Source organism: Vicugna pacos, chromosome 34 (assembly GCF_048564905.1).
Source record: "Vicugna pacos chromosome 34, VicPac4, whole genome shotgun sequence".
NCBI classification, from domain to species: Eukaryota; Metazoa; Chordata; class Mammalia; order Artiodactyla; family Camelidae; genus Vicugna; species Vicugna pacos.
In genome coordinates, this window is record NC_133020.1 from 742,546 (window position 1) to 757,174 (window position 14,629).

The window sequence follows — 14,629 nt, forward strand, 5'->3', positions numbered from 1 at the left end:
CTTTATAGTTCAGTGGATCTTGTGTTGTATTTAAGAAATCTTTTCATATCCCAAATTCAGAAGAAATTCTCATTTATTTTTAGAAGCTTTGTTGTTTTGATATTCACAACAATAACGTGGAATCCAACTATACATCAGCTATAGAAACTGAGTAAAAATAAAACGTGTACACCTATTAAAGTGTCTAAAATTAAAACAATTGATTGTACCAAGCATTGGTGACCATATAGAGCAACTTTCATACATTATGGATAAAAATGTAAATAACCCCCATAACAACTCTGGACTGCAGTTTGCAGTTTATCAGATAGTTAAATATACACCTACCATTTGTCCTAGCCATTCCCTCCCAGGTATTTACCTAAGAGAAATAAAATTTCATTTCTTGACAAAAATCTTACACATGAATGCTTATAGCAGCTTTAATCATAATACCCAACCACTGGAAATGACTTGAATGTTCATCAGCATATGAACAAACAAATCTGGTCTATCCATAAAATGGAATATTATTCAGAAGTAAAATGGAAATAGCTTCCCACTGAATGAATCTTAAGATAATTATGTTGTGACAGAAGCCAGATACAAAAAGTACACTTGCTGTGTGATTTAATTTATATATAAAACAAGACTGTTTAATGAAACCTCTAGTAATAGAAAGCAGATCAGCTGTTGTTTGGAGATGGCGTAAGGAGGTTGGAAGGAAAGAATTATAGAGGAACACTAGGAAACTTTCGGGAGTGTTGAATATGTTCACTATCTTGCTTGTGGTGACAGTTTTATTAATGTATTAGTATGTTAAAACTCATCAAATTGTATCTTGAAAACATATGCAGTTTATAGTATGTCAATTATGCCCTAATAAAGGTGATAACATAATTGTGTATAGTCACAGAATAGAACATAAAACAGAAATGAAAATTTAAAAACTACAGCTCTCTGTGGCAACATAGGTAATCCTTAAAGCATGAAAGCAAAAGAAGCCAGACAATAAAAAATACATAGTCTGACTCCATTTAATATAGAGTTCAAAAGCAAGCAAAACTAATCTACAGCATGAAAAGTTACAACAGTGAAAAATCTTGGGAAGAAAAGAAGAAGTAGAATTTGGGAAAGAGCATGAGGGGAGCCTCTCAGGAGATGAAAACACTCTACTTCTTGAATGCAGTGGTACTTACAGGGGTGTTTATTTTATAATAACTCATTGAGTTGAATGTTTATGTTTGCTTTGCACACTTTAGTCCACTATACTTCAATTACATTTTTTTAAAAAATATATAACACACAAAAAAATTAAAAAAGAAGCTATGGGTGAGCTTTGATAAGACTATTTCAACAGAGTGACATGAATGATGGTTACATCAAAAGGAGTAAGGCAGTAGTCAATTGTAAATGGCAAATGTAAGTAACTGTTTCAAGAAGTACCTGAAATAAAACAGCAAAATATGGGACAAGAGTCAAGGATATAATAGCACTGAAAAAATTAATAGTAAGTAAGTACTAGTACTAGAGATTCCAAGACTACATGATATAGTGGTTAACAGCACGTAGTACATGGCAATCAGGCATTCTTCACTTCAAATCCAGGCTCTATGTCTTACTAGGTAAGAGTTGGGGAAGCTATTGAACTCATTTTTCTTCAAATATACAGTGAAATGAATAGTACTTAATTCTCACAACGGCTGTGAGGATTAAATGAGACAGTATAAATAGTTTAGCATGTTAGATATTTAACACAGTATCTACTAAGCTCTTAAAAAGCATCAGAAATTATTTGATAATAATGAAAAGTATCTGTAGTTGGAGAAAAAAGGTCACAGCAAAGGAATCATAGGGGTTTTAGGTTTGATCCTGCCAGAAGGCTGCTACTGGGAGACAGAGTAACTAGTACAGATGGTGTCTTCATGAAGGTCTGCAATGACAAACTAAGAGACTGTAAGGGCTTCACATGTGGCTAGTTTCCCTCTCAAAAATGTTGAGGGGCAGGAGGTTAAGGCACTAAACTGAAAACCTCTTGAGGGAAGATCTGAATCTTTCCATTCTTCCCCATTTTTAACGGAAGACTCATAAGGCTCTTGGATGAAAGCTCTGGGTTGCCACACACTAGGATATGGGATAAAGAGAAGCATACCGGGTCTTATCGAAACTGGAACTCATTTCAGACCCAGTTTAATCCCCAAGTGAATCCCTGATAGCATTCATTCTGATAAAAAAAAAAGCTATACTGGAAAGATAAAAACTGAGAGTTTTCCAATTTTATGCAAAAAAACCCAAAGTTTACAGATCAATAGTGCACTCTGAAAATGAAAAAAAAAAAGAATAAAATGTAAGTATACATTTAGATATGTTGTATTAAAAACATGAAGCATATAAAGACAATATTAAAAACTACCACAGAAAAGGCATATTTCCAATGAAGAACTGATAAGCTAACAGCAACCTAACAGCAGTAACAGATGTCTGAAAGCAAGAATCATTTTCAAGTGCAGAGGGAAGAATATGACAGCTTAGATAGAAGACCTAAGACATAAGTAAGAGATTTTAAGACACACAAAGACTAAGAATTATGAAGCAGAAATACAAATTAAAATATATTGTTTTCATATATACTTACAACATTGAAAAAAATTACCATATCCTAGGTCACAAAGGAAGTTTTAATAGATTTTATAGAGTGGATGCCATAGAAATCATCATTTATCATAAGGCAATTTAAACAACAATAAACAACACATACTTGAAAGTACTCTTTATATTTCAAAAGTTAAATGAATTCTTAAATGCCTTATAATTGTAATGAGAAAATTATAATGAAAATTTCTAAATGTTTACAAAGCTTGTAGGATGCAACTGAAGCAAAGCTATGATGGAAAGATCTTAGACAAATACATTTACTTGAAAAATTAGAAATATTTAAATTGAATGAGTTCATTGTTCAATTTAGGGGATTAGAAATTTAACTTAAAAACTAAACATAAATAATAGAGAAATAATGAAAAAATGAAATAGGAACACAGATTTCAAAAAAAGCAAAACAAAAATCAAATAATTTCACATACCAAAAACTATTCCCTTGAGGAATTTCATAAACACAAAGGGCACAACCCTTAAAAGAATAGGATGATAAACTCAACTAAGTGAATACTAAATTTTTCTATTAAATAATGGCATCACAAACAAAGTTTAAAGCTAGTTATTGACTGGGAGAAAATATTTGCAAGATGTATAACTGATTATAAAGGTTTAGAATACAGAATAAATAAATTTACGTATCAATAGGAAAATTACTTCCCATGTTTTAAAATGTCCAAAGCTCAAGCAATTACACAGAATTGACAGAAAAAGAAAATATACTTTACCTCACTAATAACCTGTGAAATACAAATTAAAATAACTAAGAGCTACTGTTTCACTTATTGAAACAGCAAAAAAAAAAAAAAATTTAAATCTAATAAAATCACTCCATGAAAGCAGCAATCTTTTTCTTTTTCCCTTACTGCATCTTCAGTACCTAGGACAGTGCCTAGCTCAGGGGAGCCACTTGATAAAGATTTCTTAAATGATTAAATACTCAGTATTGTAACTGTTTTCTAAGGGGAAAACAAACTGGCTTTTATTTAAGTAGTCTAAAAATTGATGCAATTCCATTGGAGAACAATCTAATGAAGCTGGAAGGTGTGTGCATGCCATTTAGCCCAGCTTACCCACTTCTAGTTACACACCCTGAAGGTATTCTTCCTTGTATGTTGAAGAATACTCACTGCAACATTGCCTTTAATTTGAGATTAAATTTGAGATTAAAAACTCTTAATTTCCTTCAAAAAGGGATTGGTTAAATAATTATAGAAGATCATAGTATGGAATGTTATGCAATAATTAAGATGAATGAAACAAAGCTATATGCAACAACACGGAATATCCTAAGTATAAAAGTAAAAAAAAAAAAATCAATTTAAAAAACCGTGTATCCAGCATGATACCACTTACATAACACAGAAACAGTACCACATATTGTTTAATGAAACACATAAACATTTTATATGTAATAAAGTATGCATGGGGATTTTATTTGCCAGGTCCAGCATAGTCATTACTTTTGCTAGGGGAGGTGAGAAAAGATTGGAGAGAACACTGAGCTCTTCCATGGTACGTGTCATTAATGTTTTTATTTAGATGAAAGATCTGAGACAAATATGATGAAATGCTAAAATTAGCTGAAGTTGCTTGGATAATAAATACATCAATGTTGTTTAAATTATCTTTATATTTTGTGTGTGTGTTTCAAATACCTTTTACTTAAACTAAAGGAATAGGGGAAAAAAGATACAAGAAAAAGTCTACCTTTGCCCTGAGCTAGGTGAGTACAGTGTGTCTGTGATGTGGGGAGTCATGTCTGCTGAGGGATAGAGAGCTTGCAGAGCAAGTGGGCTAGATGAGGGCAGTAATATACAGCCTATAACCTCTGAGAATAAGGTAAGAATTGTGGTTAATAGTATATGAAACACCCTAAGTTATACAGACCAGCATATGAAATGCATAACCACGGCAGCCATGGAATTCATAAAAAGGGTACAAGATCTGGAGATTGGATTAGGATGCCATGTACCAAAAACAAACAAACAAAAACAAAATCTCTGGTTACTAGTAACTTCAACACGTATTTACTGACAAATTGTAAAAGTTTCCAAAATAAGGCTAACCCTGGTAGTGCTATCTTGAAGCTGAAAACTAATAAATCTGACTACTACCAGAGAAAGTATGATGTCACTTAGGACCCAAACAGGATCTTGTATAGGGCCACACTGAATGCCAAGGACAGAGTCAGCACAAGCATCCAGTCTTTTCAAGCCCTTTCCTCCCTACACAGGGAAATCTGTGCATCTGCAGCCAAATGAAGATTTAAGCTCTGGCAGCCTTGGCTCTGCCCCCATCAAACTAGAGCTCACTGAACTGTTTGATCATAAGTAGCTTCTTTGATTTTTAAACTGGTTAAATATGATGAAACTCTGTGCAGCAACTTGCAAATGAACCCCCCAGAAAGATAAAGGCCTTTGAAATGGACATTTCAAATGAGCTAAGTAGGCAGAGAAGCCTGCAAGTAATTCTTCACATTTCATGGGGACTTGGCTTTTCATGAATTCATCTCAGTGTCATCGTTCATACATATTACAGTGTCGGTTCATTAAAATTCTTGATGCAGTGCTGAACCTGGTCAGACTGAAATGGGGCTGACAAACCTCATGTCTGCCGCACAGATAACCAGACCTTATGAAGGTGAAATTAGTTTTCAGGAGCTGTACTGCTCACTTGATTGATTCCGTCTTAGAAGTCATATGACTTAATGTTTCCTGCTTGGGCTGCCTCTGTCATGCAAACATGACCTGATAACACATTGTCAGGAGTGCTCCAGAGAGCTAACAGCAATCTAACATCTTTCTACTGAGTGTGAAGTTCCATCTGAAATGTGCATATTTGATAAGCAGCTCGTCTTCTCTCTGTCCTTTTCATTTTCAGAAAGTTAATCTTCTCTGCTCTAGTGAGTGCAGTGGGGAGATGAGGTGGGCAGACACGCCGCAGGTGGCCCCAAACTCTGGCAAGTCAGGGAAGCTTACTGTCTGGAGGCCATCCTATCTGGACATCACTTCCAAGAAGCAGCCAGACAAGGAGTGACAACACAGGTCCACTGTCATGTTCAGAAGGATAGCATTTTCATTTCAGAAGGACTCAGGGGAAGAAAATGAAATAAGGGCGTTTCATTCCTGAGTGTTATTTGACTTTGTTGTCACAGATTCATTTAACCATCTCTCCACCATGGCAAAAATCTGTATTGTATATTCAGGCTAAAATATACAATGTATTCTTCTGAATAGGAGGTGGCTGACCTCACAGAATTTTAATGCTGGAATTCATATAGAAGCCTCCTTTTATATCCCATTTCATAGATGAGCAAATCTAAGCTCAGAAAGGCTTAGTGGTTCATCCAGTCACACAACTATGTTAGTGGTAGATCCAGGACTAGGGCTCAGATCTCCAGATTCAGCTTCATTCTGCTGGCACTCCATTGCACTGACCCTCACCAGAAATCTGACATGAGCTTCAAAGTGATTCTAAGCAGACAGTCACATTTGGATCCAGGGTAACAGCTTCTCATTCCTGATCGAGGCTTCAAATTTTCTCACATAATAACATCATTTTACACTAAACTTTACACATTACAAAGTGCAACCACAGACATTACCTCATTGTCTTTCACAAAGAAATGTTATGTGACACAGCAAGCAAAGCATGGTTCTCATTTCACCAGTAAAGAAACTGAGAACGACAGAAGTACCTGCATTGTCACTCGTTGGCTAGTTGCCTCTTGGAAGTGATATCCAGACACACTGGCTTCTAGACATTAAGCTCTCCCTCAGAGTTTGGGGCCACCTGCAGCATGTCTGCCCAACTCATTACCCCACTGCACTCATTTGCTCAAGGTCAACTAGAAGGTACTTGAAGGAGTTGGATGGAGATAACCAAAGAAGAGATAGACATAGGAATCCAAGAATCAGAATATCCAACACTGAAGAGTGGCCAAGTGTCAGCTATGCTACCAAACTGGAGAGCAACCAAGCCAGACAAAACCAAGAGGACAGGTGGCTCCAGAAAGAAGTCTCCAAGAAAATAATAAAACCAAAATGATGAATTATCTGATATATTTGATCACTGATAAAAGAATATGTATTTGTGGCCAACAGATCTGAAGGAGAATTTTGAAAAAAAGAAAAAGGTACATAGAAAGATAAGTGAATTTTAAAAAGAGACAGTAATTGTCCCCAGGAAAAATTCAAAAGGAAGCATTGTTCTGATTGACTTCTTAGTTTAATTAAATAACACTAAAAAGTCATAATAATTTGATCACTGACTTTAGATTAACCAAGAGATGTAATATAAATACACCGAGAGGATACTGGAAGGTGTAGTTGTAGCAGAGATGGGAATATATGAGAGCCAAATTCTCATTTCCATAAAAGGAACTCAATAAACGATATTTAAAGTTGATAAACCTGTTAGTTTTTGCTGCACAGCAAACAACTACAAATGTTAATGGCTCAAAACAAGAAGCGTTTTATGTGCTCAAGATACTGAGGGGTAATAATTTAGGCTGTGCTTAAATGGGATGATTTATCCCTATTCCATCTGATGTCAGCTAGGCTCATTCATCTGTCTGTGGTCCGCTGAAAGCCGATGGCTTCATGCATGTATGTACTTGGAAGTTGGCTGGCTGTCATCTGGGTCAATGGAAGCAACTGGGCAAGCCTGGGCTTGTATACATGGTGGTAGCCACAGGATTCTCAAGTGCAGTAATGAAACAAACCCCAATTTCAAGCCTCTGCTTGCATCATGTTTGCTAACGTCACATTGGCCAAAACGAGACACACAGCCAAGTCCAGATTCAAAGGGTACAGAAATACATGCTACCTCTTCAGGAAGAAGCTATCAAATTACACTGAAAAATTGATTAAGTTCAAGGGTGGAATGAATTTGTGGCCATTTCTGAAATCTGCCACAACAGAAACTGAATAGATAATTTTATTTTAAATATGAACTGAAAAACTAGAATTAAGCAGTTCTACGGTACAAATCACAAATACATACCAACAGGACAACTTGAGACAGAATGGCTACTTTAATATTACTTGAGTGAATACATGTAGTCAGGATGAAATTTCCAATGATGATATTTGACAGAATTTCAAAAAGCCCTGCATTTAAAACTACTCAGAAAACAAGATAATGTGCTCCAGAAATCATGTTAGGTAACACAGAACATGGATCTAGGAAATTCCAGTGACAGTTGCTATGGACTGAATATGACCCTAAGAATTCATATGTTGAAACTCTAATCCTCAATGTGATAGTATTTAGAGATGAGGTCTTTGGGAGGTAATTAGGTCATGAGGATGGAGCCCTCCTGATGGGATTAGTGGTCTTCTAAGAGATAAGTGAGAGCTTGAGTTCTTTTTCTCTCACTGCCAAGTGAGGATACAAGGAGAAGGCTGTCTACAAACCAGGAAGAGTGCTCTCAAGAACTGAACTGGCCAGCACCTTAAGCTTGGATGTCTCAGCCTCCAGAGCTTTGAGAAATAAGTATTTGTTGTCCACTTCACCCAGTCCATAGTAATTTGTTATAGCAGCCCAAGATGACTGAGACAATAGTTCAACTATTTCAGGAAATACGTGTTTAGAAAAATCAGTATTTATTAATTAGTATGTTATTTTACGTGATTTAAACATGTATCTTAAATAAATTATAAATTAAATATCACCATTAGGCATTAAGTATCTACAGGTAATCAATTTGACCAAAACCTTTTACTTTAATCTCCTATTGAAAAAGTGTTAACTGCCTTCTATTTGGTGGTATTTGGGTTTTCGGATGCATTATACATATACATACCAAAATATTAATAGAAGTTATTTCTTGGTAACCAAACTGTCAAGAACTTTAGAAATCTTTCATTGGGATTATCTCGTTTTCTAAAGTAAATATATATTATGACTTTAACAGTGGTAACCAATGCTCACTGTACCAGCTTCAGGTCCTTAGTTCAAACCCCAAGCTTCCATGCCAGAGAAGATTTTTCCCTAATTTCCTCAGTCTCCAACATCACTAAGATCATCACCATCTCATCAGATTATTTCAGGTCACCTTTGTTCTGTCAGTTTTCCTAAAGATACTGAAGGGAGGCACTGGCGGTGGCTGAAGGGTGATGTGTGTTGATTAGTTATCGTGAGTAGTGATTACTGACTCCTAGGTGTCAGCCCTGGAAGCGCTTGGTGTAGACAGAAGGAAGAAAGCCCTACTCGTGTAAGATGAAGCTATCTACTGTCTCACACCGGGTCCTGGCAAAGTGAAGTGTCCTCTCACATGAAGACTGAGTGTTTGAGGTTAGTTACTGAGGATCAAACAGTGCCCCTTGTGGAGATTCTTCAAACAAACCAGAGAAAAAATTAGGTATGAAGGTCATGAAACATTTGTGTGTTCTGCTTGTGGCAGTGGTTAAAATTCCTAAAACTGAACACAAACACAAAAACTCAATTTTCCTATAGGATCATTTAAAAATAAAATTTAAACAACATATTTGTCATAGAAAAAACTAGGCCCACATTCCTCTAGGATAGTAAAGGCTCAACGTCTTTAAAACCAATACAAAGAGGAACTGTCTGATTTTCACTCCCTGGGAAGAATGTTTGTATTACATCCTGAATAAGATATCCTCCCTTTAGAATAGACCGAAGTGCCACAAACAACAAAAATCATAAAGCCACTGAATATCCATATCAAAAGAAAACGAACATCCCTATCTTACTGCCTATAAAATAATGTTAATTTTTAAATTCATTCCATTATTCCCATTGGAATATCAATTTCCTGAATTTTGCCTTTTTAAAATACAACTCCATTAGCAACCAACATCATACCCCACACCGAGCTCATTGTTTAGCACACAGTAAGCAGGCAGCAAATATATGTTAAATTAATTAATAATTTATATTTGTTCCCAAATTGTCATATTCTGATGAAGTCAACACACTAAAATTTCTCTATCAATCACCCAATAAATTACTTATCACTAGTGTCATCAGTGACCCTGTAGAGCAAAGGCAAGCAAAACAAGTCCACAATTGTGTGCATTCAGTAGCCTCTACCCATTCATCTTCACATATATTGGGTATGGGCTGGTGTCTGGTTCTACCGCTCCAGCCTCTTGGAAGAGAGATAAAAGGTTCGTGTATCAAAGAGAGCATAGCGACATTACGGGCTGTGTTTAAGAATTCTGAACATTTCACATTTCACAGTCTGGACAAAGGAAGTGGAAAATAATATCTTAATTACCAAACACCTGTCTTTTTCTCTTGCTTCTTCTCCAGTGTCACCAGTTCACAAAACCCAAATCTACTAATATTATTTAGCATCACTCAGGATGCTTTGTTTTTATCAGAGCACCAAGCTTACCTCCAGAGAGGAAAACAGGAGAAGCCGTTCTTCAATGTAGTCACATCTCAGAGGACAGAAACCTGAAATGGACACAAACTTTATAACCTAATCCACAACTGCAAGAACTCTGAACTCTGACTATTTTACTTCTTTCCCTTTCAGCTTAGGGAATATCATGTTGCTGACTTAAGGTGAGGAGTGATGAACGAGTGGTCCTGGTTAGTCCAGAGCCTCATCAGCCCTTCCCAGGGCAAACTGCTTCTTGCTTGTCCGGAACCAAGCCTAGGCTGCAGCCACTGGCAGAAGATTTTTATTACAGGTAAGGCAATCAGTGGAATGGGGTTGAAATCTCCAAACAGTTTTTCCATCTGTGACATCAGTTCTATTTGGGAGCAGAGGTGATAGGCCTGTGTGTTTGCCTGAGTGTTTGCTCTGATTCACGGAGCACAGGCATTCCCAGTGTATCACCCCGCCTACTCACCACGCACTTTCAGCTTGCTGAGGTTCATGTCATAAATGCAACTATAAACCTGGCCATGTTTATTGTGTGTCCCAATTCCCTTCTCTTTTTAACAAGAGAAACTGTCCTTTATTGGTCCCTCTTCCCTAACACATTTGAGAAATTTCCTCTAGGTTTGAAGCATTCATTCATTTTCCTTTGAAATCCTCTAGATGCATTTTTCAGATCAGCCACTAGATGCCCAGATGCCAAAATAAAACTCTCGCAGGTTTTCTGAGGAAAATAATGGTTTTGCAATTTAACAAAAGTGGATTTTTCTCAACCATGTTATCCAGAGGCCTGGGCAAAGTTTTCAGGTACTTAAGGAGTTTGTTTGTTTGTTTTTTAATGTACTGAGCAATGTAATTATATAGATTAGGGGGAAAGTTCTCAAACCAAGAATTATCAGAAATAAAAAATCCCAGGAGCTGACTACTGTCACTGACTTCATTGACAATATAGAGCTAGAAAAAACTGCCTTAGAACCCAGGGCCCAAGTCTCAATTTTCACCTTCATGAAAAATTTTCCACCTGCCACACTCCCTGGCTTACCTGTAACAACACCTAGAACACCAGGGTCTGAACTCTAGCAGAAATCAAGGTGGGAAACCAGGACCTCGAATCTCCCTAACACAGGTAGTTAATATCATAATTTCATCGTCAGCGTCCTTTTTTATTGGCATTTTCTGCTTTTGTTCTTTTGCAGGATAAATGAGTTCCACTCTGGCTAGATTTTACGTGGGACACCGTCAATCTACCATGCATCTAGACACCAGTGATGGGCTGCAAAAAACCTCGGAATCACAGCCTCAGAAGTGCTAGTGAAGGAACAGGGTTGGATTTGCCTGATGCATCGAGGTGACTTGGAAAGGGAGAGAGAGAACTAAGCACACTATAAAATTTTCAACAAAGCATGGTTCAAAACAATGGAAGAAAAACACTGTGCAGATAAATTAAAATCACCCAACCAGCCTCAGGCCCATCCTGGCTAAAATGAACCATCTGAATAAGATATTTCCTGCCTCACTCACAGCCTACCTCCACGTGGCCCGGGGCATCTCACCTTTTGCCAGGGTTAAGTCTCAACATTTGCGGTCCAGGTCAAATTTCCTCCTTGGTCTTAGGGTAAGGAGGAAGCTGTTTAACCCCTTCCTGCCAAGACTGCTTCTGCCAGACTTCCTTTCTGGCTCCGGAGAATTTGGGGTGACTGTCAGGTACAGGTGACCTACACATCACCCCAGGTTCTGATCTAGCTATATGGCTACAAGCCATCAAAAAATGAGTCGAGATACTTAGATTTTTCCACTGTCGCCTTGGCAAGAAAGAAAGAACTTGGCAAGTGAAAGCTGAGCACCAGCAAGATGTGTGAATTCCAAAGTAGCGAGCGCCCCATCACGGAAAGTGTTCACGATGAGGCAGTGTAGCCCCTGCCCAGGCTGCTGAGGAAGTGGTTCCTGAATTGGGGGAATGATTAGCCCCCGAGACCTCATTTAGTATTTCCCCTCCGTGTCTATGTTTCTGTTATTTTTGCAGACCACATTCTGAGAAGTGAAAAGGGCAGGTCCAGAGTTTGGAAGCCATAAAGAGTAATGATATACAAAAAAAAAAAAAAAGAGGGAGAGAGAGAGAGATTTTTCCCCAAGATGGCAAGTGGTTGTACAAGGTTACTAAGGTTAACTAGTTCCCTAACAAGTTCCTATATAAGCCTGAAAAACATTTGCTTTAAAAAACACCTGGGGAGAATGACACCACATTTTCTTTAGTAACTGTTCCTATACAGAGCAATGCTTCCTATCAAATATTGACACTTAAGTCATCCAGACAATTCTAGAATCACTTATTTTAAGAATTAAGTAAATTGCCTGACTGGGAAAGGGAAACTTAAGTCAAGCTTCTTGCTGGCGAATGCTAAACCAGGCGTCTGACAATGCTGACCCTACTATTCAAATATTCTGTGTCTTCTAGAAATGCAATCCATATATTCCCACCACATGTCAAGGAGGAGCTTCTTCTGTGTCAGCAGAGGCAAAGGAATGTGTGGAGTTCCCTGTCATGTTGCAGAGGCAGAGGGTGGCCAAAAGGATAAGCCACCTGCACACATCCCTCCCTAGAACAAGAGACCTGGGCAGAATGCTTGTGCTACTTACTCAGTATCATATGTCAAGTAGTTGGAAGACCCTTTACACTCAGAGGGACTATGGAGATTTGTCCATTTACCAACCTATGGTGTTTGCTACATGTCATCCAAATTCAAGGCTTATGGAAAAGCCACCTTCCCTGAGTGACATCCATCCAGAACAGGATCAAGGTCTGGGACTGGAGCCATGGTCACCCCAAGATTCATTCATGCCTCAACTGGCTACAAATTCCTCTCCAACAGACGGCTGTTTTTTTACAGCAGAAAATTTCAGCCATAAAATCTGCCTGCTCTTTCCTTCCCTATGAGAGTCTTATAAAATGCCCTATGGCCTGTGTATACAATTGAACTTTCACTCAAGTAAAAAATCATTATCACTATCCTCCTGAAAGGTATTCTGGGAGATTCTTGCCATCATGACGTTATCGTTTCTCCAACAACATATTTTCTCACAATCAAACACTGATATGAAGGAAGCCTCAATGAGAATGATGCTGGGGATAGCAGAATGATGCTGGCTCCCCTGTAATGTGTTCATTCGTTTACTTATTCCTCCATGCATTTGACCTTGACTTATCAAGCGCTGACTATGTGTGGGGCACAGTGTCAGTACAGAGATGAGCGAGGTCCACAGTCCCTACTTAGCATAGGACTTTGTGTAAACTCAGCCTAGCAAGTGGTACAGTGGAGTCAGGGACAGAGTATAATGGGAACAAGGAGCATGTGCAGAAAGAAATAGCCTGTCTCAGTCTGAGGAAGAACTGTCATTTTCAGCCTAAGAGCTGAGCGGGGGGGGGGGGGGGGGGGGGATGGAGAGCCAGAGTGACAAAGGCATGGAGGCCTGAGCCTGCCAGGCATTTGGTTTACGGAGAGGATGGGGGTGCAGGCGAAGGTGACAGAACCTGAAGCTAGACAGGCAGGCGGCAGTCAGAAACTGGAGAGTTTGCATGACTTTGCCCTAAAGTTCTGATGAATCACTGAAGAGTTTTAAGAAAGGGGGTGGATAGCATGATTAGATCTGTGTTCTAGAAAGATCACACACCGTGGCAGCCAGCACAATGCACCATAATGGGAAACGAGAAGATCAGAGGAAAGGAAAACTTCTCAAAGGCCCCAGCAAGGAAAATTCTAAGGCGATGGTAGTGAAGATGAAAAGGAGAATGAGTCAGAAGGCAGATTCACCTGTTTTAGTCGACCAAATAGATGTGGGGGTTCCGGAAGTAGGAGGAATCTGTTTATTTCTGGGTATCTGGTATAGTCCAGGATGTGGCCCTCATACTGAGATACACAAATACATACGTATATAAAATCACTATATTGCATACCTTAATATGTGTAACGTTATATGTCAATTGGATGTCAAAAAAAGCTGGAAAAATACTCAAAATATGCTCAGGTAGACACTAGTATGATTTCTATTGTTAGGACATAATACAGAATTGGGATTTACCCCTGGGGAAGAAATAAGCAACTGAGTAATTTTTAGTAGCGAGTGGTCATTCTGACAGCAGTAGGGAGAGTAAACTCTAGTTTGGTGAGAGAGAGCAGGCAGGGGCAGCTGGTGATAATCATGGGGGCGTTAGACACAGGAGTGGTGAGACTGAAGGTCTGCCTTGAAGGAAGCGCCTCAAGTTATCAGTCAGAAAGGAAACAGAAGAACCAAGAATGGCTCCTCATGATTTTGGGTTTGTTTTTTTGTTTTTTATATTATCCTGAGAAACCATGAGCCTTTTCAGTAAGATATTAATATAATGAATGCTAATGTTTATGAAGCATTATATATATGTATATATGTATTTTTTGACTCATTTCAATCTCACTTAACCCTGCAGGTTAGCATTTTTATTACTCCTAGTTCCTAGATAAAAAAACTTAGAGCGGTTAATAGCTAGTCACTAAATCAAAGAACATTCTTATACTTTATATCATTTTGATTTAAATTCTCACATCAACTATACAATGTCTTTAATGCAGATATTATTATTCTTATTTCAGAATGAATCTAACTTGT

General features: G+C 38.0%; 1 protein-coding gene across 19 annotated transcripts in view; it reads right to left on the minus strand.

The window, feature by feature from the left end:
• Positions 1-14,629, minus strand: part of LOC140685459 (uncharacterized) — a 181,769-nt gene that overhangs the window by 162,552 nt on the left and 4,588 nt on the right. For 18 of the 19 annotated variants that reach the window (XM_072954338.1, XM_072954341.1, XM_072954340.1 and 15 more), the window contains exon 3: positions 10,001-10,062. In XM_072954338.1, coding sequence (XP_072810439.1) covers positions 10,041-10,062 — 22 coding nt within the window. In that variant the 3' untranslated portion in view covers positions 10,001-10,040. Of the gene's footprint in view, positions 1-55; positions 1,426-10,000; positions 10,063-14,629 lie in introns of those variants that run through there. The other variant, XM_072954349.1, reaches the window with a different exon arrangement.